Raw genomic sequence first — 25,388 nt, 5'->3', positions numbered from 1 at the left:
CGATAACTTCGCCTGACTCGGTATCGATGAGGTCGGGTAAGTCGGTACGCAAAACCCGACACATGCAAACATCGACACCTGAGTCTCGGGACCATTCTTCCCATGTCAGAGACCCTGATCTGTGGGGAGACTCAGAGGAACCCTTTCTTTCTGAAGGAGAATGTTCCTCAGAGGAGGAGGATTCGGCTGTCCCTGACCCATCCTCCAAACAGGCCACTTCCTCTTTCTCCAATTTCTTGAAAGAGATGTGTGAGTCTTTGTCCATTCCTTTGGAGGCTGAATCCAAAAAGTCTAAAGCTTTTTTGGATGCCCTTGATTTTGATCAGCCTCCAAAGGAATTTTTGAAACTTCCCCTTCATGACATCTTGAGGGAAACTTTCTATAAGAATTTAGAGACTCCTTTAACTGTCCCAGGGGCCCCACGTAAACTGGATTCTCTATACAAAGTAATTCCCATTCCTGGGTTCGACAAACCTCAACTTCCACACGAATCCTTATTTGTCGAATCCACCCTTAAAAAGACTTCAGGAGCCAGTGTATATGCATCTGTCCCTCCTGGCAGAGAAGGAAGGGCCATGGATAAGTTCGGTAAGAGGCTCTACCAAAACGCTATGTTAGCAAATAGAGCTAGTAATTATGCTTTTCATTTTTCTTTTTATTTAAAGCATCTCCTTACCACCATGGCTTCTTTCGAAAAATATCTTCCTTCCAGAAAACAACAATCTTTTCACTCATGCTTGTCGTCTCTATTCCACCTTCGTAAGTTTATGGTTAGGTCCATATATGACACCTTTGAACTTACATCCAGAGCGACAGCTATGTCGGTGGCTATGCGCCGTTTGGCCTGGCTTCGGGTATCCGAGCTTGATGTTAACCATCAAGATCGGTTAGCCAACGCCCCATGCCTAGGGGATGAGCTCTTTGGGGAATCCATGGACTCAACCACCCAAAAGCTCTCGGCTCATGAGACACGCTGGGATACCCTGCTCAAGAATAAAAAGAAGCCTCCTCCACCACGACCATACAGGCAGCAATCGGCTTATCAACGCCGTTTCACAGCCCGTCCATTGCCTACCACTGCTCAACAACCTCGACGTCAGAGGCAACAGCAACGTCAGCCTCCCAGACAGCAGCAGCAGCAGCAACCTGTGAAACAACCTCCTCAGCAGAAGTCACAGCCCTTTTGACTTCATTCTCCGCAGTATAGCCAGTATCCCTATTCCTGCTCTCCTGCCTCAACCTATAGGAGGTCGACTTTCTCTGTTCCTCAGCCGGTGGGAAGTAATCACTTCGGACCAATGGGTCCTCAACATCATCCGCCACGGCTACTCTCTCAACTTTCAGACTCTTCCCCCTCAAAGCCTGCCAAAAGAGTCTGCTTTGAACAGTCCTCAATCAGCCCTCCTTATTCAGGAGGTCCAATCCCTCCTCCTTCTGAACGCTATAGAGGAAGTTCCTCTAGATCAAAAGGGGCAGGGATTCTACTCCCGTTACTTTCTAGTTCCCAAAAAGACAGGAGATCTCAGACCCATCCTGGATCTTCGCGATCTCAACATTCATCTGGTAAAAGAAAAATTCAAGATGCTTTCTTTAGCCATCCTTTATCCCCTTCTAAATCAAAACGACTGGCTATGCTCCCTCGATCTCAAAGAGGCTTACACTCACATACCGATCAATGTAACCTCCAGACCATATCTCCGATTCATGATCAATCATTGTCATTACCAGTACAAGGTGCTGCCCTTCGGTCTTGCCTCCTCTCCAAGGGTATTCACCAAATGTCTCATTGTGGTAGCGGCATTTCTACGCTCTCACCACCTTCATGTATTTCCTTATCTAGACGATTGGTTGATCAAAGCCACATCTGCTCAAGCAGTTCTCATGGCTACCAACCAAACCATCCAGTTTCTACGAATCCTGGGGTTCGAGATCAATCTACCCAAATCTCATCTCATCCCCACTCAGAGACTTCAATTCATTGGAGCGATCCTGGATACACTCCTAATGAGAGCTTTCCTACCATCCAATCGTCTTCAAACCCTTCAGTCTCTATGTCAGCAAGTGCTTTCCCTACCTTCCATCTCAGCCAGACACATGATGGTACTCTTGGGGCACATGGCATCCACAGTTCATGTCACACCTCACGCACGTCTTCACCTGCGCACTCCTCAATGGACCCTTGCTACTCAGTGGTCCCAAGCGTCGGATCCTTGCTCCCGACATATATCTGTGACATCATCTCTTCGTCAGTCTCTTCAATGGTGGTTGGTATCCTCAAATCTATCCAGAGGTCTTCTGTTCCATCAGCCTCCTCATCAACTAGTCATCACCACCGACGCATCTCTGTACGCATGGGGAGCTCACTTGAACGAGTTCCAGACTCAGGGTCTTTGGTCAGCCCAGGAAAGGAAGCACCAAATCAATTTCCTGGAACTCAGAGCGATGTTTTACGCCCTCAAGGCCTTCCAACACCTCCTCTTTCCGCAGGTCCTTCTGTTGTGCACAGACAATCAGGTTGCGATGTACTACATCAACAAACAGGGTGGGACAGGCTCTCGCCTTTTATGCCAGGAAGCTCAGAAGATCTGGACTTGGGCCATAGATCATCATCTCTTCCTGAAAGCTATATACATTCAGGGGAAACAGAATTCCTTAGCGGACAAACTCAGCAGAATTCTCCAACCTCACGAGTGGACGCTCGATCCCGTAACTCTGCAGTCTATCTTCAATCAATGGGGCACTCCTCAGATAGACCTCTTTGCAGCTCCTCACAATCATCAGCTGCCCCTTTTCTGCTCCAGACTTTACTCTCCACACCGTCTCACAGCAGATGCTTTTCTCCTCGACTGGTCGAATCTGTTCCTGTATGCCTTCCCTCCTCTGCCTCTCATGTTGAGAACCTTGTTCAAGCTCAAGAGGGAACGAGCCACAATGATTCTGATTGCTCCGAGGTGGCCCAGGCAACATTGGTTCTCCCTTCTACTTCAACTCAGTTCCAGGGAACCTTTTCTTCTTCCTCTGTTTCCTTCTCTGCTTACGCAACAGCAGGGAACCCTTCTGCATCCCAACCTCCAGTCTCTACACCTGATGGCTTGGTATCTCTCGGGCTGAACTCGACTGATACTCTTTTGTCTCAGCCCGTTCGTTCCATTCTGGATGCCTCCAGGAAGCCAGCCACTCTACAATGTTACCATCAGAAGTGGACGAGATTTTCTTCCTGGTGTCTTCTTCATCATCTTGATCCCACTTCCCTAGCAGTGGAGACGTTGTTGGATTATCTTCTTTCTTTGTCTGATTCTGGCCTGAAGTCCTCTTCCATCAGGGTCCACCTCAGTGCTATTGCAGCTTTTCATGAGCCAGTCCATGGAAAACTTCTTTCAGCTCATCCCCTGGTATCCAGGTTCATGCGTGGGCTTTTCAATGTGAAACCACCTCTTAAAGCCCCTCCGGTTATCTGGGATCTCAATGTGGTTCTTTCAGCTTTAATGAAGCCTCCATTTGAACCTTTAGCTACTTCTCCTTTCAAATTTCTCACTTGGAAGGTTCTTTTCCTTATTGCTCTTACCTCTGCCAGGAGGGTCAGTGAGCTTCATGCGTTGGTTGCGGATCCACCTTTTACGGTTTTTCACCATGACAAGGTGGTTCTACGTACACATCCAAAGTTTCTCCCCAAGGTTGTTTCTGAATTTCATCTCAACCAATCCATTGTTCTGCCTGTTTTCTTTCCAAAACCTCATTCTCATTCTGGAGAACAAGCTCTACATACTTTGGATTGTAAAAGGGCTCTTGCTTACTATCTGGAGCGTACGAAACCCCACAGATCAGTTCCCCAACTTTTCCTGTCCTTTGATCCGAACAAATTGGGACGTCCTGTTTCTAAACGTACGTTGTCAAATTGGCTTACAGCGTGCATTTCATTCTGTTATGCTCAGACCGGACTGACACTGGAAGGTTCTGTCACGGCCCATAAAGTCAGAGCAATGGCAGCATCTGTAGCTTTCCTCCGTTCCACTCCTATTGAGGAAATCTGCAAGGCTGCTACTTGGTCCTCAGTTCACACTTTTACATCTCATTATTGTCTGGATGCATTTTCCAGAAGGGATGGTCACTTCGGCCAATCTGTTTTACAAAATTTGTTTTCCTAATGGCCAACCTTCCCTCCATCCCTCTTTTTGTTAGCTTGGAGGTCACCCATCAGTCAAGAATAGCTGCCTGCTTGTCCTGGGATAAAGCACAGTTACTTACCGTAACAGGTGTTATCCAGGGACAGCAGGCAGATATTCTTGCGTCCCACCCACCTCCCCGGGTTGGCTTCTTAGCTGGCTTATACTAACTGAGGGACCGCGCGCCTCTGTCGGGCGGGAAGGCACTCGCGCGTGCGCGGTGCGGCCGAGCTGGAACTTTCTAAAAAGTTCTTAGAGTGCAATCACTCTAAAATTGTCCGTACCGGGGCTCCGTCGGTGCCGTCACCCATCAGTCAAGAATATCTGCCTGCTGTCCCTGGATAACACCTGTTACGGTAAGTAACTGTGCTTTACGGTAAGCAACTGTGCTTTATAGAAATAGGCTTATAGGAAAGCAATGTTTATAATCATTACAAATAAGCATTACAATTAATGAGAGAGCAAAGCAGTTTCCCTGCTTTACAGAGTTCAGAGGCAAAGAGACAGAGAGTCTGAAGTTCTAGGGAGAGCCTGAGAGAGAAAGGGGGATGGGGTGATGGTCTAAGCTTCGGGTTCCATAGATAAAGAGAAGGATAGACAGAGAAAGAGATTGATTTGTCTTGCAGAGAGGAGGCTTTTATAGTTTTGAATCTTATTCTGAATATAGAAAACTATTGAGCTTCAATAGAAGTTAAATCTCCCCCTCCTTAGTACACTTGTGCTAGACAGACGAAGAATAGGCTGAAGTCATATGTGATTTCCAGTATGTCTCTGACAATAATTTCTGGTTAACTTTAGTTTTCTGTGTACCTGGACCCATTGTCCTAAGCACCCTCTTAATCAGACATTAACACCTTTTAGCTAATCATGATTTAATCAGGGCTACTTGAAACCGTCTTCCTGGATGCTTTCTGTGAATAAGCATTCAGGATCTATTTGCATCTACATTCCAGAGTGAGATTGATATAATTTCCCATAGGCCTTTGCTGACATTAGTTATGCCAACTGAAAATGCTGATTGCTAGCAGTAGCTATGCTGACAACTACTAGTTCACCAATATCCCCCAAGAATGCTCTCAAACATCATCAATATTCAATTGGAGCACTACTTGACGGACCAATTCAATCGCTTCTCTTTGGGAGATATTGGTGTACAATGCCTTTATGTCCAGAGTTATCAGCATAATAGACTCATCAATCACCAGATTTTTCAATTCATTGATCAAATGAGTAGAATCCTCTATGTAAGAAGAGATTTGATGTACTAATTTCTGTAAATAAAAATCCAAAAACTGAGACAAGGGCTGAAATAATGACCTCCGACTAGAAACAATCGGGCAGCCCGAGGGTGCTATCAAACCTTTATGCACCTTATGTATAAAATAGATGCTGGGTATCTTAGGATGTTCAACCGCCAGGTATTTATGTTCTTTTAATGAGATTACCCCATTTTCCTTAGGTGCATTCAGGCATGCTAATATCTTACCACCAAACTCAGTAGTGGGATTTTGGTCTAATAATTGCCGATATTGGTCTAATAATTGCCGATAATATTCATTATCAGACAATTGGCAGTTAGTTTCTTATTCATAAGTTTCCCTATCTAAGACCACCACAGCACCCCCCATTATTAGCCCTAGTTACAATTATGGAAGGGTCAGTTTGTAACTCTCTCAATGCCCTATGTTGTTTTTTTGACAAGTTACAATAATCCCCCTGCTCTGTTGCCTCAGTCACGATCAGCTCTTGCAAAACCTTCTGCTGAAATGTTTCTATTACAGGGTCATTAATCCCAGGGGGTAACCACTTGGACATACTCCTATACTTATGCAAAAATGTTTTGCTTTCCTCTAGATCACTCTGGGAATTCCCAAAATAGACCCTTAAACACAATTTTCTAAATAACTTGTAAAGATAAGAATGGGTCATAAACGTATTATAGGGGTGTGTCGGCACAAAAGACAGACCAAACTGAAGGACTGCTATTTCATCCTGATTTAAAACCCTTTGAGATAAATTAATAACATTTATTGATTTTGTGCCTGCTGGCACGTTTTCACCTGCCTGGTTTGAACCACAGCAGTTTTCTGATTCAATTTGTTGGGTATCCGTAAAAAATCCTGAGGTAAAGCTTGTCCCTGAACACACTTACAGAACCCCCACTGGAACTTCTCGATGACTGGAGCTCCTCAGATGATGATGCATTTGATGAGTTAATGTGCATTTTCCCACTACCTGATTTCTCCTGGACTTAAGAGTCTTGCTCATCCACTGGTAGACATACCCTTTGGTATAGTCATAGTCATCTCTTTTAAGCTTACTGATCTTTTGCTACTTAACTTCTTCCTTATACTTTTCTATCTGTTGAGTAAATTCTGTTATCTCGGGTTCAAATTCCTCAGTTCCAACTATCTCCTTCACCTAGTCTAACTTCCTGGATTTTTTTGTCCAAAACATTGGTGGTTAATAGCATCAAATCTATTGAACACTGTGTCAACACAGCATTCCATCTCTGGACATAATCCCTGTTGTCCAAAAACCTTTGCTTCTTATTTATTCTCAGTCCCCTTTAGTATAACCCAGATAGACTATATTAGAGAATGACACGGGGCCAAATTTTTCCCCATTTCTGCGGGAACTCTTTTTCCTGTCCCATCCCCGCAAGTTATTTTCCTGTTCCTGCAAGCTCCATCCTTATCTGCACAAGCCTCAAACACTTCAAAATCATAAGTGTTCGAGGCTTATATGGTTAAGACAGAGCTTACAGGAATTGGGATCCTGTTGGATATTTTGACCTGGATTGTCCACTGTTGTATACAGGGTGCTTTGTCTGACCTAGTGTACGTAGTACATCTTTATGGATTTTGTTTTTATCTAGTGGTTCTGAAACACAAGGTTAAAGGCCGCCATAGAATCTCCTATAATCATTGGGGCTCTTGTACTAAATCTCAGCATGCTCTAACAGACATTAGCATGTGCTAAATGCTGTATCTCCTGTTTATACTTATGTGCCACATGGCACTTAGCACACACTAAGGTTTAGTAAAAGGACACTAATTTCCGGACACTAAGGGGTGACATTTAGCATTTGAAGATACAGAAGCACAAGGAATGTGGAAATAGGAATTTTTGTGTTTGTGTGTTATCTGAGTGTCCAAAATAAACCAAAAGAACACTGTGGTTATGGCGATGATCCTGAGATGGACTTTAATGAAAGAATCAAAGTTTCAAATATACAATAAAAATCCAAATTCCAAATATACAGTAAAATAATCAACATAAAAAATAATCCACATGAGAATTAAAAATCCACAAACAAATCATAAGGACCTAGTCCACTAATAGCGCTGGACCCAACAAGGTCCGCGTTTCGACAAGATGTCTTCTTCAGGGGTCCCTAATAGTCATATGATGATGAATACATTGAAAAAAAACTGATATGTGGAGAGGCGGCCGCTGCTTGAAATCAAGGCAATGAAAAAAGACTTTGATTCTTTCATTAAAGTCCATCTCAGGATCATCGCCATACCACAGTGTTCTTTTGGTTTATTTTGGACTTCTTTCTCTGTGGACTCTTGGAGTCAATTTCTTTGGTTTGTGCTATCTGAGTGTAACATGGTTTGCTTTGATTGTTGCTGTTGGTTAGGTTCTGCCTCTGAATACGAGTTCCAGGCTGAGACCAAGAAACTACTGGACATTGTGGCCTGCTCCCTGTATTCTGAGAAAGAGGTACAGTAATAATAATAATTTATTTTTATATACTGCCTAACCAGCAGTTCATAGCGGTTTACAAAATAGGTACTCAGCGTGCAATATAATAATATCATACATAATAAAATTCTAAGTAACTAATCCAAGCATTAAAACTAATGAATTTAAAAAAAACACAATATAAACTAAAATAAGTATACATAAAAAGATTAAAAGTACATTATAACTATTACATGATAATATGAAAATCAGTAATATATATTATATTATATTTAAGTAAGTGGGTTTTAAGATCTTTTCGAAATTGATAGTAAGTAAGAAATGTAGAAACAAGAAGATTCAAACATGAATTCATTAATCCTGCTTGGAATGCCTGTCGTTTCCTCAGCACTTCCTGTCCTATGCTTTCTGGCCAGAACTTTTTCTGCAAGACGTTTCTGATAAAATCTACTTCTGAATTTACTTCCGATGCAATATGAGCAGAGATCCTGAACTAATAGGTAGTTACCCCAAAACCGCGCATTTCTTTGCAGAAGTTGCCAATCATCTTCTTGCATTGCTTCACCGCTTCTCCCAGAGGACTGTGCTGTAGCCCTCTCCCAGTTTTCATTTTTACAGGCGAGCTGAGAAGTTGTCTTCTGATCTGCTCTGATTTATTGTTTTATTTTAGGGGGTGCTTTCTTTCCCAAATTGTGAGGTTTTTGTGCTGCAGAGGTTCCCAGTGTTCCTGGGACAGCTCTGACTGCGAGAAGACACACACTTTGTTGCTTGCAGACATCCTTAAGGGTACCTATCTAGCCAGCCTGCTTTACCAGTTAAGAAGGCTTGGGAACCGTTCCCCTGGGAGAATGACTTGCCCCAGACTCTGGATCTTGAGCACAGGTTGTGTGAGCCCTGGGTCGGTCCAGAAGTGCTGGAGTGGAGCTGGCTGCGTTTCTCTCTCCCCCTGGTTAAGCAAGTGAATCAGTGGGGGTTGGGGTCTCAACCCACCTTCTTAAGGTCTGGCTGGCAGCCCGAAGAAACAAGCAGCTGGAATCCTTGCTTGCCTGAGACGGAACATCTTCTTTTCTTCATAGCTATATTAGCAGCTTAAGCAGAAAAAGCAATGCCCACATAGTGGCTGTTGCAGCCTATGGGGAAATTTTGGGGTGTCAGAGATTTGCAGTTTTGAGGGTTACTGGGACCAGATTGGGGGTCTTCTACCTCTAAAAACCCCTTTCCTGAATTTTTGGAGTTTTGTTTTGGCTCCCGCTAGTTGTTTTTAGTGTCAAAATCACTATTGCAGCGGCCATCTTGGATTTCCAGATTTGTTTTAAAAATCCTCCATCTTCCTTAATATTCCTTGAATTTTCAATATTCCATCACAGATGGACTTCTCAGGCTCTGATACACTGGATTCATGCCAGATTTGTGCTGACTGGCCAGCCAAGGAAAGTTCATGTTTCACGTGCCATGGGGGAGGGGCGGGGGCCTCAGGCTCAGCCTTTTCATATCCCTTGAGGGTCTTTGGACTACAGATGGGCCGCTCTAGAGAGTCTAGGTCATTTCCAGAAACGACAAAGACTGAATCTGCATCCACGGCAAACAGCGCTGCACAGAGGATGCTGGACCCTTAAGGAGGCACAATGAACACACAAAAGGCTTATCTGGCACTTCTGTTCAGGTCTTTACACCTGATTTTGTTAGCTTGCTGTATGATGCCTATTTGAATTATAAAAGTCAGTCCGCCAGTTCTGTGTCTGTTCCAGCAGTAAGGCAGAGGGTAGCGCCCCCCAGGAGCGCAGGGTTTGCTAAGCAAATGTCAACTGCAGACCCAAAAAGCCAATTGGAAAAGGACAGGGATCTTTGGAGCTCAGACTCCCTGCCTTTGCTCTCTCAGAGCAAACCTTCTGTTTGTGGGAGTTTTGAAAATCAGGCAGTTGCCAACGGTCAGCAGGCTGTGGTGACACTAGACCAGGGTGATGACCTGACTCTGTGCAAGCTTTTCAAGCTGGTGGGTCTGTTTGGATACTGTCACAGGCTTTACAGGAATTGAAATTGGAATGGCCACAGTCTTCATCTGTGCAGACTTCTGTAATGAGTGGTTCTAAAACGCAGACCGCATGCTTTCCCTCACATCTAGATATTACAGCTCTCATAACAGAGCATTGGGAGGATCTCTGGAGGGACCTCAGGGTAACCATGGCTCTTGCCTGGCTGTACCCTATTGCAACTGACTTTCAGGAGATGTTTGTTACACCCAAGGTTGATTTGTTGGTGGCACAAGTCACCAAGTGTATATCGCTCCTTAGTGAGGGAGGAGTGGTTCTAAAAGATGGGCAGGATTGCAGGTTGGCTTTGGTCCTCAGAAGACAATTTGAGACCCTAGCCCTGGGGATGAAAGTGGCTGTAACTGCTTGTCACACTAGATTGCACCACACTTCTCTGTTGGAGGAAGATGCTTACCCACATTTAGTGTTGGCAGAAGTCGACTATATGGCAGATGTTCTATATGACATGTTTAGGTCTTGAGAAAGGTGACTTCTTACTCTGTTCTGCCCGCAGAATGCTCTGAATCAGGCAATGGGGTGATTTTTCTTTTAAGGCTACTTTGAGCAGGCTTCCTTTTAGGGGCCAAATGCTCTTCAACTATGGTCTGGATGATCTTATGACGAGTTGTGACTGCGGCCAAGCTGGGCTCAGCAAGTGGCCTTACCCAGTGCACATAAACCTCAGCCGAGCAGTTATGACAGGTTCTTTTTTTTTTTGAAAATTCACAATGCTGTGTATTAGAGCCGTGCCGTTATGGTTCTTTTTTTTTTTTTTTTCCTTTTCTCCTCAATAAATTTTTTTAATGAGTATTTTGAAAAAATACAGAGAGCAATTCAAATACATAAAAAATAATATAACATTTTGTATATATAGGGTCTATAAATATAAAATAAAATATAAAGGATCATAGTATTAAGAAAAGCTCAGAGTAATGGAGTTATTTGTGAAGACTGTATGAGAAAAAGATGAGATAGAACAGAATAAAAGTTAAAGAGAAAGGAAAGAAAGAGGAAAAGTGAAGAAAAGGAAAGGGAGACAGGAGTGTCTACAAGTCAGAGCGTACATATGAATCTAAGAATGACCAGGGTGATTTTTTGCTTTTCAAATTCTTAGAGATTCGGTGTGTAATTTTATTCTCAAATGCATATGATTCAAATCTATGATACATATATAAAGAGTTCCACCAAAACGTATAATCTAATAACGAAGATGATTTCCAATTTTTCAGAATGTGCATGAGGGCAATTACCAACATGGTATCAATGAGATTAGGAGGGCAATTTGATTGCGCAAAGCAGGGATGTTGAGATCGAAGGATTATAATGTCCATAGAAATCTCTTCTGAGCAGTTAGTGATAGATTGTATGGTGTTCCAAATTTGGGTCCAAAAAGAGCGGACCAAAGTACAATGAAAAAACATGTGATCAAGAGTTCCCTCCTCTTTCAAACAATTCCAGCAAACAGAGTCTTGTTTTAATTTGGCTTTCCACATGCGAAATGGGGTCCATATTGCGTTCCACATAATAAAGAACATTGATTGTGAAACTCTAGCAGATAAAAGTGGGCGGTTTGTTGAAGACCAAAAGAGTTCCCAGTTAATGTCAGAAAGCGGAGTGATGAGTATATTATCCCAGTGTTTCATAGAATGGTATGAAAAAGTGAAGAAATGATCTCTCAGAATATTATAAAAAAAAGATATAGCTTTTCCTTTTGCTAGAGACCATAAAGACTGAAGCGCTAAACATGATGGAACAATGGACCACAGATTTCAAACTGAAGCTCAACCCAGATAAAACTAAATTCTTCATAGCCTCGCCACACGCACATAACACGACAATATCATTACACATTAACAATCTGAACTACCCCATTCAACAAACGATGAAGATTCTAGGAGTAATACTAGACCAAAGTCTAACCATGAAAGACCACATAGACTCCCTAGTCAAAAAAGGGTTTTTCACCCTCTGGAAACTTAGGTCCATTAAGGCGTACTTCCACATCTCAGCTTTCAGAATTCTAGTACAATCACTAATACTAAACCACCTGGATTATTGCAACATCACCCATCTGACAATCCCCCAGAAGCAAATGCAAAGACTACAACTGATACAAAACGCAGCAGTCAGGATGATTTTCGGGCTGAAGAAGTCCGATCACATAACCCCTTCCTACCGACTCCTACACTGGCTGCCGATGGAGGCACGCACAAAGTTCAAGCTAGGATGTCTCTGCTTCAAAGTATTAAATGGTCTAGCCCCAAAATACATTACAGACCTCTTCTCATTCCCAACCAACAGACATGAAAGAAAAACACACATGAAATTTGTCTCCCCACCGGCTAGAGGGTGCAAATATAAGAGACACCATCAACAACTGCTATCGTATCAAGCAGCCATATGGGGTAAAGACCTAGAAAAACTAATTGCGCACACAAACAAATATGAAGAATTCAGAAAACACCTAAAAACTTACCTATTCTTGAAATACCTAGGTAACGAACCGGAACATCAGCCCCCCTCGTAACATCATCACATACCTGAACTTGTAAATTGGTAACCCTAACCCCTAATCACTAATTATGAACACTCCATTCAATCTACGGATTATTTCTACTTCTGTATAAATAGCTTGGCACCTCCCGGCCTTGCAGCACACAAACTGTCGTTAACATTATTAATGTTATCAGATGTACACTGCTATACTCTTAAATTCGTCATATGTACAGTTTCCCTTTATTGTATTTACAGTTTTCTCTTATTGTAAACCGCCTAGAAGTCGCAAGATTGCTGGCGGTATATAAGAATAAAGTTATTATTATTATTATTATTAAAGACCAATGGCAGATAGTATTTTTGGAAGACATGCAGTCATATCGTATGTGCACAGAAGACAGCACTTCAATGAGTGAGATCCACTGTGAATAAGCAGAAGAAGGCAACATATATGTGGAACAAAGTATATCAAAAGGAATTGACATAGTGAGAGTAGACAGTTGATGAGCAAACCATATACCTGCCCGCTGCCACCGTTTCCATGAAAGGGATTTGCCTTGGTTTTGGATTTTGGGATTATTCCAAAGAGACATGAGTGGGCTAACACTAATTGATATCTCAGCTATATTATCTAAATAATGGAGAGCATGTTGCGTTGAACTCAACAGAGAATACTTTCTCAAATGTCTGGGTATTGATATCGTTAGTAAGCAGGAGATGTGTAAAGGTTTGCATAGAAAACATTCCATTTCAAACCAAGTAGGAGGGTCTTGATAAAAGGAATCATTAACCCAGTAAGCTCCATATTTAGTTAATGAAGCTATATAATAATGGTAGAAATCCGGGATGTTAAGACCACCGTTAATTTTAGAGGCCTTCAGCTTGGCTAGAGTAATTTGAGGTTTTTTCTTGTTCCATATGAATTCAGATAGCTTCCTGTTTAGCCAATAGAAGAATGATTTTCGGCATAGAAGAGGAAGCATAGAGAGAATGTAATTAATTTGAGGTGCTAGAGTCATTTTGATGGATGCTATCCTACCCCACCAAGACAAATAAAGTGGAGACCATCTAGATGTAGTGTTAAGAACTAAATTTTTGATTTTAGATATATTAAGATCTTGAGCAAGGACCGGATCCTTGTGTATTAGAATCCCCAAGTATTTCACAGCTTCATTTGACCATGTGAATGGAAATTTAGCCAAATCTGATTGAAGAATGTTATTATTCAGAGGAAAGATTTCTGATTTCTCCCAATTGACAGAATATCCGGAAAAGCGAGAGTATTGTTTGATGATATGTATAAGATGAGGAAGAGAAGATTGAGGGTTCCTAAGAAAAATTAAGACATCATCAGCATAGGCTGCTAATTTAAATTCTCGATCAGAGGAGGGAATACCATTAATTAAGGGGCTTTGTCGAATAGCAGAGAGAAGAGGCTCTAACACTAAATTGAACAATAATGGTGAGAGAGGACAGCCCTGTCTAGTGCCTCTATGAAGGGGAAATTTATTGGATAGAGAATTGTTAATTAGAATACGAGCGGATGGACTGTGATATAATGTTTCTATCCATTTCGTGAAAAATGAGCCAAAATTATACCCTTTCAGGACACAAAAAAGAAAAGGCCACTCCACTCGATCAAAGGCTTTTTCAGCGTCTATAGCTAGGCCTATTATTGGGTCTGTCAATGTTTTAGCGTGAGCATTAATATGGTGAAAGAGGCGCAGGTTATCTCCTATATATCTTTGTTTAATAAACCCCGTTTGATCTTTATGTATAAGATGTGGAATCACTTTGGTAAGTCTAAGTGCCAGTAGTTTTGCCATTATTTTGTAATCTAAATTAAGGAGAGAGATAGGACGGAAGTTTTTAACCAAGGTGGCATCCCTGTCAGGTTTAGGAATTACTACAATGGTGGCTTCAGTGAAATTAAATTGTTTATCTGGAGTGGAATGAAGGAAATCATAGTATGTAAGGAGATGAGGAGCTAAGATGTTTCGGAATTGTTTAAAAAATTCGTTAGTAAAACCGTCCGGACCAGGGGCTTTTCCAGTCGGTAGAGAAGATATGGCAGCTTCTATTTCTGTTATAGTTAACGGAGAATCTAGTTCCAATTTAACAGAGTCCGATATGGTGGGAAGAGATAAGGAGGAAAGAAAGGAGTCTATATCTGAATCAGGAGCCGCAAAATCAGATTGGTATAATGAAGCATAAAAATTTTCGAATTGAGAAGAAATTAAAGATATGGTTTTGACTAATTGTCCTGCTGGGGTTTGGATAGATGTGATATGTAGTCTTTTGGATTTAATTTTAAGGTATCTGGCCAATGGGCGACCCATAAGATTATCTCCCATATAATGGCCAGAATTGGAGATGAAGATATCACGTCTGGCTGTGCATGAAACTAAAGTATTATATTCATATTTAAGTTTTTGGATATTTTGGAGAATAATTGGGTCTTGTAAGTGATTAGACATATGTTGTAGTTCTAATGTTTTAATAGAGTTTTCTAATTCTTTTTCTTTTATCATGGATTGTTTTTTTTTTCCAAGAAGCAATTTTTATCAATTCACCTCTAAGGGTTGCTTTGTAAGCTTCCCAGACTATGGAAGGACAAATTTCAGGATCTTTAGAGTTATTTTCAAAAAATTCCACTGTGAACGAGTTGATTTTTTCAACAGTTTCTTCATCTAAGAGTAGGGCGTTGTTTAAGCGCCAAGAAGGAGATTCTTTACGCAGAGCCGAGATAGAAATATATAAAGAAATGGCAGCATGGTCCGTAAGAGAGATTGGATGTATAATAGCATTTGTAAGATCCTGAATGAGAGAAGAGGATATGAGAAAGAAATCAATTCTCGAGTAGGAATTATGAGGTGGTGAAAAATGTGAGTATTCTCTACCTTTCGGGTGAAGTAATCGCCAAGGATCCACAAGGGAGAAGGCATCATTTAGAGCCTGAAGAGCTGTGAATGACTTGGATTTGGAGGGTTTACAAGAAGAAGATCTATCAATATATAAGTCTTGGATTTGATTAAAGTCTCCTCCCAATATTAGAGAACAAGAACTGAATTCAATTAGCGCAAGCTGAATATCTCAAAAAAAATCCGGGTGATCTTTAACCGGGCCATATATATTTAGAAGAACGAAATCCACTGAGTGCAGCGCAGCATGTACCAGACACCATCTTCCCTCCGTGTCTGTTTTAATTGAATGAATAGTGGGAGATAGTTTATCTTTAAGAAATATTGAAACACCATTTTTTTTTTTATGGGTTGCAGAGGAGTATAAGTGAGCGGAATATCCCTTTAGTTGAAATTTCGTGGCGGCAGCAGGTGGGAGGTGGGTTTCTTGTAGGAAAATTATATCTGGATGTTTGTTAAACACATAATTAGATATCTTTTTTATTTTAATAGGATGATTCAGGCCATTCACATTAAAGGAAAAGACATGTAGGTCAGCCATAATATATGAAATGCAGTGGTGAAATATGAGGTATATCCCCTTTGTCAAAAAAAAATAACTGATATATTTGTAAGGTTAGATAGACACTCCTGTCTAAGAAGAAAAATAGAAAGAGCATTAAAATAAGAAAGAAGAAGTCAGTAATGTCAGCGTAATATATGGTCAGAAAAGAAATAAACCATATTATCATGCATATCTTAAAATATTTTAAGGGTGCTCTTATGAGCACAGAAGAATAACACATGTGAAGTAACTAACAGAATTCACACCTAATCAGTAATATAAAATGTGAGATTAGTGTGCTTAACTTAGCAGACTATAAAAATTATGTATTTCATTACATAGAACATTGAGATAAGAGCTTATTGGCACAGTCTAAAATATCAAAACTGGAATTGATTTGATCAAACAAAGACCTGCACGGCTGATGTCAAGTAGAATTAGATCGTTGGGGTATTATTGATCATAGTCTCAGGCATTGAGTCTATAAATAGTTGTGCGGCTACTTTGTCTGTGAATGTATGTGGTTTCCCATCTCTCCATATGCGTAGAGACGCTGGGTACACAAGTGCACACTTCACTCCTCGACGATGAAGCGTGGAACATAGCGGCACCATCGCCTTGCGAAGGGTGGATACATGTAAGGAGTAGTCATTAAATAATAGTAGTTTTTGACCTTCGTATTCAAGACGACCATATTTCTGATAGGCTTGTATGATGAGTTCTTTGTCTTTCCAGTTAATATATCTAGCGATTACTGCTCGCGAGCGGTTGTTATTCTCCATGCGTTGGCCCAAGCGGTGTGCCCGCTCGCATAGAAAACCAGTCTCAGGGGTCACCAGACCAAGTTGTTTTGGGAGCCAAATCTGAAAAAAGCGGTAGAGATCTTGATCAGCACGGAGATCAGGTAGTCCTACAACTCGTAGGTTATTGCGGCGTTGACAGTTCTCTTGGTCATCCAAACGTATTGTCAATGTTGCCACTTGATTTTGCAAGGCAATCACTTTTTCGCGATCTTGCAATGTTGCATCTTCATTTTCAGACACCCTTTGCTCCACTGCTGCAATATGCCCAGCATGTGCTTCAAAACGATCGTTAATACAGTCTACAGCCAATTGTAATTTAAGAAATTTATCTTCCAGGGCCGCGGTGACCATTTTTGAAATTTCTTGGGCCCAATCACCCCATTGTGCCGAGGTTATAGTTGGAGTTGGTGACGTCGCCATTTTAAGTATTGAGCAGGATGATTTATGTTTAGGCGTTTTCGCCGATCTTATCAGCATTCCTATCTGATGCACACTTTTAAACGGCTACACATATACAAGAAAGCTCTGTAGGTGAGGCAGAAGTAGTTTGAAAAAGATTTATTTGTTAGGCAGACTCTCTTCTACCCATAGCCGCTAGGGATATACAGGTTCAAAAGGATGCAGCAAGCTCCATGTAGGGGAGAGAGATCTTTGGTAGTCACTTCAGTATCAAGAAAAATATAGGCGATTTGGATAATCACAGTTTTAAAGCAGATGATTAATGATCATGCGTGCAGGCTGATCTCAGGCCATCTACAGCTGAGCAGCGCGGGAGATACTCTTCCTCTCCTCTTTTTTTTCTTTTCCAATCTGTGCCTGTCTTTTTTCCTTTCTCTTCTTCTCCTTGTTTTGTGTCGGTTTCGCCTGAATTCAAACGAAGGTCTCGTATCACTGGCGCACCCGCGACCTCGGCGTGACTCAAGATTTGAGCGACACCTTCATCCGGGATAACGGTTGTTTGGGTCACCCGTCTGAATGGAGTTGAGTGTTCCGGCAGCAAAAATTTAACAGACTATGTAAAAAAAAGTAAATATAAAAGCACAGTTTTATTTGAATTAGGCGTGTACAGGAGGAGCCGTTACGCCATCCGTGTGTTCTCCGTGGCGATCAGGCCACGCCCCCTCGACTACGGCAGTTCCTGGGTGGGCTATGGACAGCGGAGTTCAGGTGAAAAGCAGGAGCAGGGCTAACTCCTGTTCGAGTGGTGTCGGGCGGAGGAAGGAGGGATAGGATGGAGGAAGCTTCCTCCTTCCTCTGCCTTGAAGTCGCTGAAGAGGAACAGAAAAACTTTCGGCGGCCCGCAGTAGGCTGAAGAGAAGCCGGGTCAGGCTGGAAGATTGGTCTTTAGCAGCCCTCGGATGGGTTGGGGAGAGCAAGGCTCACAAATGAGCAGTGCAGGGCAGATCTCTCCTGCTCGAGTGGCGTCGGGCGGAGGAAGGAGGGACTGTAAGAGGGCTGTAAAGGCAGGCCGGTGCCGAAGTGGCTGCTGGGGGCGGGGCAAACCGCTGATCTCAGGCTCCTCCGGTGCAGTGAAGGGGGACGACTCGATCTCCCTTCCCCTTCACTGTGCTGGATCTAGAAGAGGCCCGGTCTGCAAAGCCCTTAAGAGGGCTGTAACGGCAGGCCGGTGCCGAAGTGGCTGCTGGGGGCGGGGCAAACCGCCGATCTCAGGCTCCTCCGGTGCAGTGAAGGGGTCGACTCGATCTCCCTTACCCTTCACTGTGCTGGATCTAGAAGAGGCCCGGTCTGCAAAGCCCTTAAGAGGGCTGTAACGGCAGGCTGGTGCCGAAGTGGCTGCTGGGGGCGGGGCAAACCGCCGATCTCAGGCTCCTCCAGTGCAGTGAAGGGGGACGACTCGATCTCCCTTCCCCTTCACTGTGCTGGATCTCGTTATGCGAGGTTCTAATGGTAGCTTGGTAGTAGAATAAAGGAAAAGCAACCAGTTCAGAGTCGGAGGTGCAATGTCTCAAAAATAGTTTATTGAAACAAAAAACAAAACCTTCAATAGGCTCCTTCAGGCTTGTATCACTTGGTATCCTGGCATCATTTAGAACACAAACAAAAAAATTTCCAGCCTTGTCTTAAGGTAGTACACCTTCCACATTTTCTCCCAGCTGCCATAACAGGAAAAGATCAGCTTGCTTCCATACTTTCAGTAATGGGCTGCTCTGTTTCCTCTATCTCCATATCATGTGCAAAGTCTTCATCAGCTAACTCAATGTCCTGCCCAGACACAGTTTCACCACTCTCTGTGACTTCTGTATCACCCACCTCTGCCTGGTCTGGTAGCCAGGAGGTAGTCTGTGGCTTCTTAATTCCTTGGGCTGGCAATCTGTAACTTACAACCAGATGACTGGCTCTGGCTTGCTGGGTTGGGAGCCGTTATGTACTCTGAGGCTGGTGCTCCCACTGCTTCTGGAGCTGGCTCCCCTGCTTTGAGAAAGTTACTCACTTTTCTCTCACTGCAGGAAGCTGATTAATCCTTCCTGCAATTGTGTTGGTGTAGCCTGCTCTCACAGAGCTCCTCACCTGGCCTATACCAATTTGGGACTGATTGGAAGTGGCTTGTATTCCAGCCTTGCTCTTTCCTGCCCCTGGCTCTAGGCCTGCTGGGAAATGTAGTCTTTCCACTTGTTTCTTTATACCTGGCTTAGGTAAAGCTAAACCAGATCTGCCCGCTTTAGGCAGGGCTTTAGGAGGTTTCAATGTTGGAAGGCTTGGCTTAAAAGTGTTCCTAGGGGCTGCTTTGGGACTCTCCCTAGCCAGTTTAGGAATACTTGCAAGGGTTTTAACCCTATTTCCCTTCTCTAGCAAGGCTTCCTCACTAGGAACATGGGCGACCCTGTGACAGAGTGTAACAGAACTTCATCCCAAGACTCTGCTGGACATTCGCCCAAGGACTATTGAGGGGTCCAGGCGTGGTGATTTTCATGACTCTTGTCGATTTTGCCAATTCTCTGGGCAGAACTCTAGGCAGAGATTCAGATGTGTCAGACAAACTCAATCCTCTTGTTTCCATATTGCAGGGCCTTGAAGAAACAACAATAATGCCAGGATAATAACCTTCCTCCTATCTGTAGAGGGAAGGCCTATCTCCACATTCCCATATTTCTGGCTCACAGAAGGTTCCTGCGGTTTCACTTGTTGGAATAGTATTTTCAGTTCTTAGCTCTCCCCTTTGGGTTCGTGACAGTGCCTCACACCTTCACTAAGATCATGGTGGTCGTAGTGGTACACTTAAGCAAAATGGGGGTCCAAGTACACCTGTATCTGGATGATTGGCTTATCAGAGTCCTGTCCATAGTGGAAGGAGAGATAGAAGTGGAGCAGGAAGTACAGACATTACAGCGTTTGGGCTGGGTAATCAATTTCTGAAAGAGCTACCAGCAAAATTCCTGCAATACCTAGTAGTTCTCTTTGACATGGCAATGGGTTATGTTTTTCTTTCTGAGCCATGCAGACAGAAGTGAGGCACCAGATTACAGAAATGTTATTGATGCAGGCCCCCACATCCTAGCATTATCTAAAGGTGTTATGATCAATGGGAGTGACCATAGAGGTAGTGTATTGGGTGAAAGCCCACTTGTGCCCCCTTCAGGAAATGTTGTCATGCTGGTTGCCTTAAATGGATTCCTTTCACAAGCTGCTGGCTTGGATCCCAGAGGTGCGCCACAGCCTATGTTTGTGGTTCCGTCCGGAGTCATTGAGCAAGGGAATACCACTCTGCATAGACTCTTGAGTGATCCTGATGACAGATGCCAGCCTGTAAGGCTGGGGAGGTCACTGCAAGACATCCAGTTCAGGGGACCGACGGTCCTCTCGATGGAATCTCGGTTCAATGGTTAGTAATCCAATAAGCTATAACAGGGGAGTGAGTTCTATGACCTCAGGCTAGCTAATGAGGGATAGAATGTGTCATTCAACCTTCCCCTCCTGTGCTATAACTTTTATACCTCTACCCCCCACCTTGCATATATTATTTCTATAAGCCTATAATTCTCTGCCTTTCCTTGAGGGTTTTTAGCAAATCTGCTTGTGATACCTAATTTCCCATGCTGTTCTTGGTTTGCACAGCCACACCTTGCCTCCAACCTGTTCTTTGTTTTAGGGAACTGGCTGTGCTTAAATTTTTTGTTTCCTTGATAAAGTACCCTTTTCTGGGTAATCACATGTTGCATTTCTTAGTTTCTATTTCTGCTGTTCAAGGTTGCATGTAGTCACATACTGTGTAAAAAGTTAATAGTACATTATAGTCGTCAAGGCTTCCATCTTGTGTTTGTCCTCCATCTTGTGAACATTTTTTCTCAGTCCATTCTTTCTCAGGACACAGTCGCTCTCTCAGAAAAAATGGTCAATCAACTGTCTAGAGTTGCAAGCCATTCAGCTAGCATTGGGGAGCCTGCAAAATACTCTGGAGGGCAAAATGGTCAGGATCTTTTCAAACAATGCCATGGCAGTGGCTTTTGTCAGCAGACAGGGAGGCACTAAAAGTGCTCCCCTGAGACTAGAAGCCCATTTGCTGTTTCGATTGGCAGAAATTCAACTATAGGCACTCTCAGCCGTTCATGTAACAGGATTAGAGAATGTTCAGGCCAACTACTTGAGCTAGCAGACCCTGGACCCCGTGAAATTGTTCCTGTCCCAGAGTGCATTTGAAAGCATTGTATAGCAATGGGGGCATCCAGCATTTGATCTGATGGCAACAGTAACCACCAAGAATGCCCAGAGGTTTTTCAGTTGAAGATAATGAATCTGGAGGCACAGGCCATGGATGCCTTAGTACAACTGTGACCCTAGACGGGGCTGCTGTACGTGTTTCCTCCTTGTCACGTGATTGGCAGGGTCATTCAAAGAATAGCAGCCACTTGCGTTTTGTGATTCTTGTTGCCCCAGATTGGCCAAAGCGGCCTTGGTATGTGGTTCTAGTTCATCTGAAGAAAGACAGGAAGCCTCATGCTCCCAGTTCATCCAATGCTTCTCTCACAGGGTCCAATTGCTCTGGAAAATCTGGAACACTTTGGGCTTCAGCATGGCTCTTCATTGCTAGAGCGTAAAGGCTATTTGGAGGTAGTTATTGCAACCCTTCTTCAGTCCAAGAAACCAGTGTTGGCTTCCGTCTATGCTAATGCTTAGAAGAGCTTCCGAGGCTGGTGGAACCCTCTTCAGCATCAATTGCTACAGTCATGGCTTTTCTACAGGATGGCCTTGAGAAAGGCCTAGCAGTTGGGTTGCTAAAGGTACAGATCATGAATCTTTCGTGCTTTTGAGCTTGGGTGGATAAGGTCCCTATAGCCTCTTACCCAGATGTCTCCAGATTTTTGAAGGGAGTATTGTGGCTGCATCCATCGATGAGATGGCCTTTTCTGAGGTGGAACATTGGTTTTGAAGGCTCTCTGTCAGGCACCGTATGAGCCTATGGACCTTACAGTAAAGATGGTCTTTTAGGTGGCTTTTGGCTCAGTAAGAAGGGTTTCGGAGCTTCAAGCTTTGTCTTGTAGAGAGCCTTTTCTCAGAGGCTAGAGCAGTGGTTCCCAAACCCTGTCCTGGGCGACCCCCAGCCAGTTGGGTTTTCAAGATATCCCTAATGAATATGCATGAGAGAGATTTGCATACCTGTCACTTCCAATATATGCAAATCTCTCTCATGCATATTCATTAGGAATATCTTGAAAACCTGACTGGCTGGGGGTCCCCCAGGACAGGGTTTGGGAACCACTGGGCTAGAGCCTCAATATGGATGGTTCCTTTCTTTTTATCAAAAGTAGTTTTGGTCTTCCATGTTAATCAAGAGGTCTGGTTGCCCGTGTTCAGTTCAATGGGTTCCAGAAAAGGAGATTTTGCAGTTGTTAGATGTCAGGAGAGTTCTTTTCAGATACCTCGAAGTGACGAATTAATTTTGACTCTCCAATCATTTCTCAGTCTTAACGAATCTGAGCTGGAGCGGAAGGCTAACTTCCAAGGCTTTTATTTCAAGATGGATTCATATGGCGATATTTTCAGCATACATTGGGAGTGGAAAACAATCTCCGATCTCATTGAAAGCACACTACTAGGGGAGTGGCAGCTTCCTGGGTGAAGTCCCGGGTGGTGCCGCCTGAGGAGATTTGCATGGCGGTGTCATGGTCCACCCTCCATACTTTCACAAAGTTTTACAGATTTGATCTAGCAGCTTTTGGGTTCTCAGTGCTGGCAGCAGGCTCATCTGTCCTGCCTCAGACTCTAGGGTCTGGTTAGGTACGTCCCATTAGTTCAGGATCTCTGCTCTCATTGCATTGGAAAGAAAGATTAGGTTCCTCTATAATGTTCTTTCCTATAAATGGGAGCAGAGATTCTGAAAGTCTGCCCCTCAAATGTTACTGTTGCCTGCTTCCTATTTTTGAAGAGTACTGCACTGTCTGCTTCAGACAAGTTTGTATTAACATCTGTTTGAATTCCCCTTTCAAGCAGGGTAACGGAACACTGAGGCTTCTGAAGTCTGAGCCTATCCAGAGTTGATATGAAACTCTTTAACTGTTAGTGCAGGTTGCACTCGGGTAGGTGGCTAATCTTATTCCACCTTGTTTTGCGTTTATATCATGTGGTTTATGCATATTACTTACAGAGCAGAACAGAGTTATAACTATTATGTGGGGAGTTTCTCCGTGCTACTTCGACGCATCAGAGGAAAGACCCTGCCGGGGCTGGCCGTGAGCAGCCTGTTTTGAGCGCTGCCTCCTTCTGACTGGCTGCCACTTTGGGTAAGGAAGGGAGTGAGTGAGGGGGTTCGCAGCTCAGGGCCGCTGCTTCGGGGCTTCAGGGAGGGGGGCTTTGAAGCTCAGGACTGCTGCCGTGGTGGTGCTTCGGTGCGGGAGGGAGGGGGGAATTGAGATCTATGTTAGACAAGGTTTCTAACACATTCTCAAACAACCAGAAAAACAGTTATTCGGCATTCACCAATCCCCATGGCTGCTATATATAGCTGAGATTCTACTGTACTTCCATTGCTTTGGAACAAACTGAGGGGTTACAGCATAGCCTTCTGGGAGGAGAGATTGAGCCATGCAAGAAGATGATCAAGGAAATTTGTAATTTTGGGTTGACTACCTATTTTTTTTCCCCCAAATCTTTATTCATTTTTTAAAAACTTACAATAAGTGTAACAGCATTTATAGCAATTTAAACTCAAATATAACACTTAATATTCTGTTAAAACTCCATATCAGAATTTATCCCCCCTACCCCCTAATCAATTACATTCTTTAAATTCAAGAAAAACCTACCATAAATCCCATTCCTATATACCTTATTTAATGCTCAAATCAAAAAATCCTTCCCCCCTCCCCCCATCTTGGATGTGCATTTTTAAGGGGAAAAATAATATTAAATCATTACAATATTTTGTTAATGGTTGTTTCAGGATTTCTCAAATGAAGCAATATGTCATCTGCATAAGCAGAGACCTTGTATTCCCGACCTGTGGAAGGAATACCCTGTATCTCCTTTGCCTGTTGAATAGCTAACAACAAGGGTTCTAATACAATATCAAAAAGCAAAGAAGACAAAGGACAACCCTGTCTAACACCTCTGCAGACCAAAACGTTCGGAAAAATTGTTATTAATGTAAAGTCTAGCAGCAGGGGAGCTATACAAAGTTTGCATCTCTGTATAAATCCCGAGCCAATACCAAACCAATCCATTGCTTGATACATAAAGGTCTACTCTACACGATCAAAGGCCTTCTCTGCATCCAAAGATACAGAGCAAGCCAGATCTTTCAAGACTTTTGTTAAATTTAACATATGAAAAGCTAGCTTGGGTGTTATTTGAGGAATGTCTCTGAGCAGCGAACCCTGTTTGGTGCATACTAATGATATAAGGGAGAGCCTTAGCCAAGTGTAAAACCAATAACTTAGCTAATAGTTTTCCATCTATATTGATTAAAGAAATAGGCCTGTAATTTGATTAAAGAAATAGGCCTGTAATTTGAAACCAACATAGGATCTTTATTTGGCTTCGGCAAAACTATAGTTAAAGATTCTGCCATAGTACCTGTAACGCAACCATTTTAGTTAGTTGAACCTGATATAAATTTAATAGATGTGGTAAAAGGGAATTTTGAAATGATTTATAAAACTCTACCGTAAAACCATCCCCACCTGGAACGGATCCAACTCTAAGGGACTTCAACGCTATTTGTAATTCTTTTAGCGATATAGGCTCATCCAAACTTCTTTTTATATGCTCAGGAATTTTAGGTCCCTCAATTCATTTTAAAAATTCTAAACCATCTTTTTCCTTATCTAAATAAGGCTCAGAAGAATATAAAGCTTTGTAAAAATTTAGGAATTGTTTTAATATAGGTCCAACTTGAGAATGAAAATCACCTTTTTCATCTTTGATTTCAATAATTTTTTTCTTACATTTTTTCACTTTGAGATAATTTGCCAATAATCTTTCTGCCTTATTTGAGTTTCCATAATACAGGGCCTGCTGAGAAAACAATTCTTTCCTAACCAGTTGTGAAAAAAATCTCATTATACTTACACTTAGCTTTCAAAAGAGCCTATAAAGTAATTTGTTCCCATTTTTCAACCAATTTTGATTCCAAGACTTCAATTTCATGTTCCAAATAGAAAAATTTTATTTTAAGCTGTTTCCTAATATATGCTGAATATGAAATAATTTGTCCTCTCATGGTTGCCTTAAAAGCATCCCATAAAGTTTCCAAAGAGATTTCATCC

The 25,388-nt window shown here is 42.6% G+C and overlaps 1 protein-coding gene across 3 annotated transcripts in view; it reads left to right on the top strand.

The window, feature by feature from the left end:
- The window catches only part of TRAP1 (TNF receptor associated protein 1), a 197,591-nt gene that overhangs the window by 29,063 nt on the left and 143,140 nt on the right, over positions 1-25,388 (top strand). For all 3 annotated transcript variants that reach the window (XR_004541110.1, XM_033963644.1, XM_033963646.1), the window contains exon 3: positions 7,810-7,892. Coding sequence is in view for 2 of the 3 variants with exons in the window: in XM_033963644.1 (XP_033819535.1) it covers positions 7,810-7,892 (83 nt within the window). In the remaining variant the exon portion in view is untranslated. The remainder of the gene's footprint in view (positions 1-7,809; positions 7,893-25,388) is intronic.

This window comes from Geotrypetes seraphini, chromosome 11 (genome assembly GCF_902459505.1).
Source record: "Geotrypetes seraphini chromosome 11, aGeoSer1.1, whole genome shotgun sequence".
Lineage (NCBI taxonomy): Eukaryota > Metazoa > Chordata > Amphibia > Gymnophiona > Dermophiidae > Geotrypetes > Geotrypetes seraphini.
Note: the sequence above shows the minus strand (reverse complement) of the source record. Positions and strands in the feature narration are given on the sequence as shown.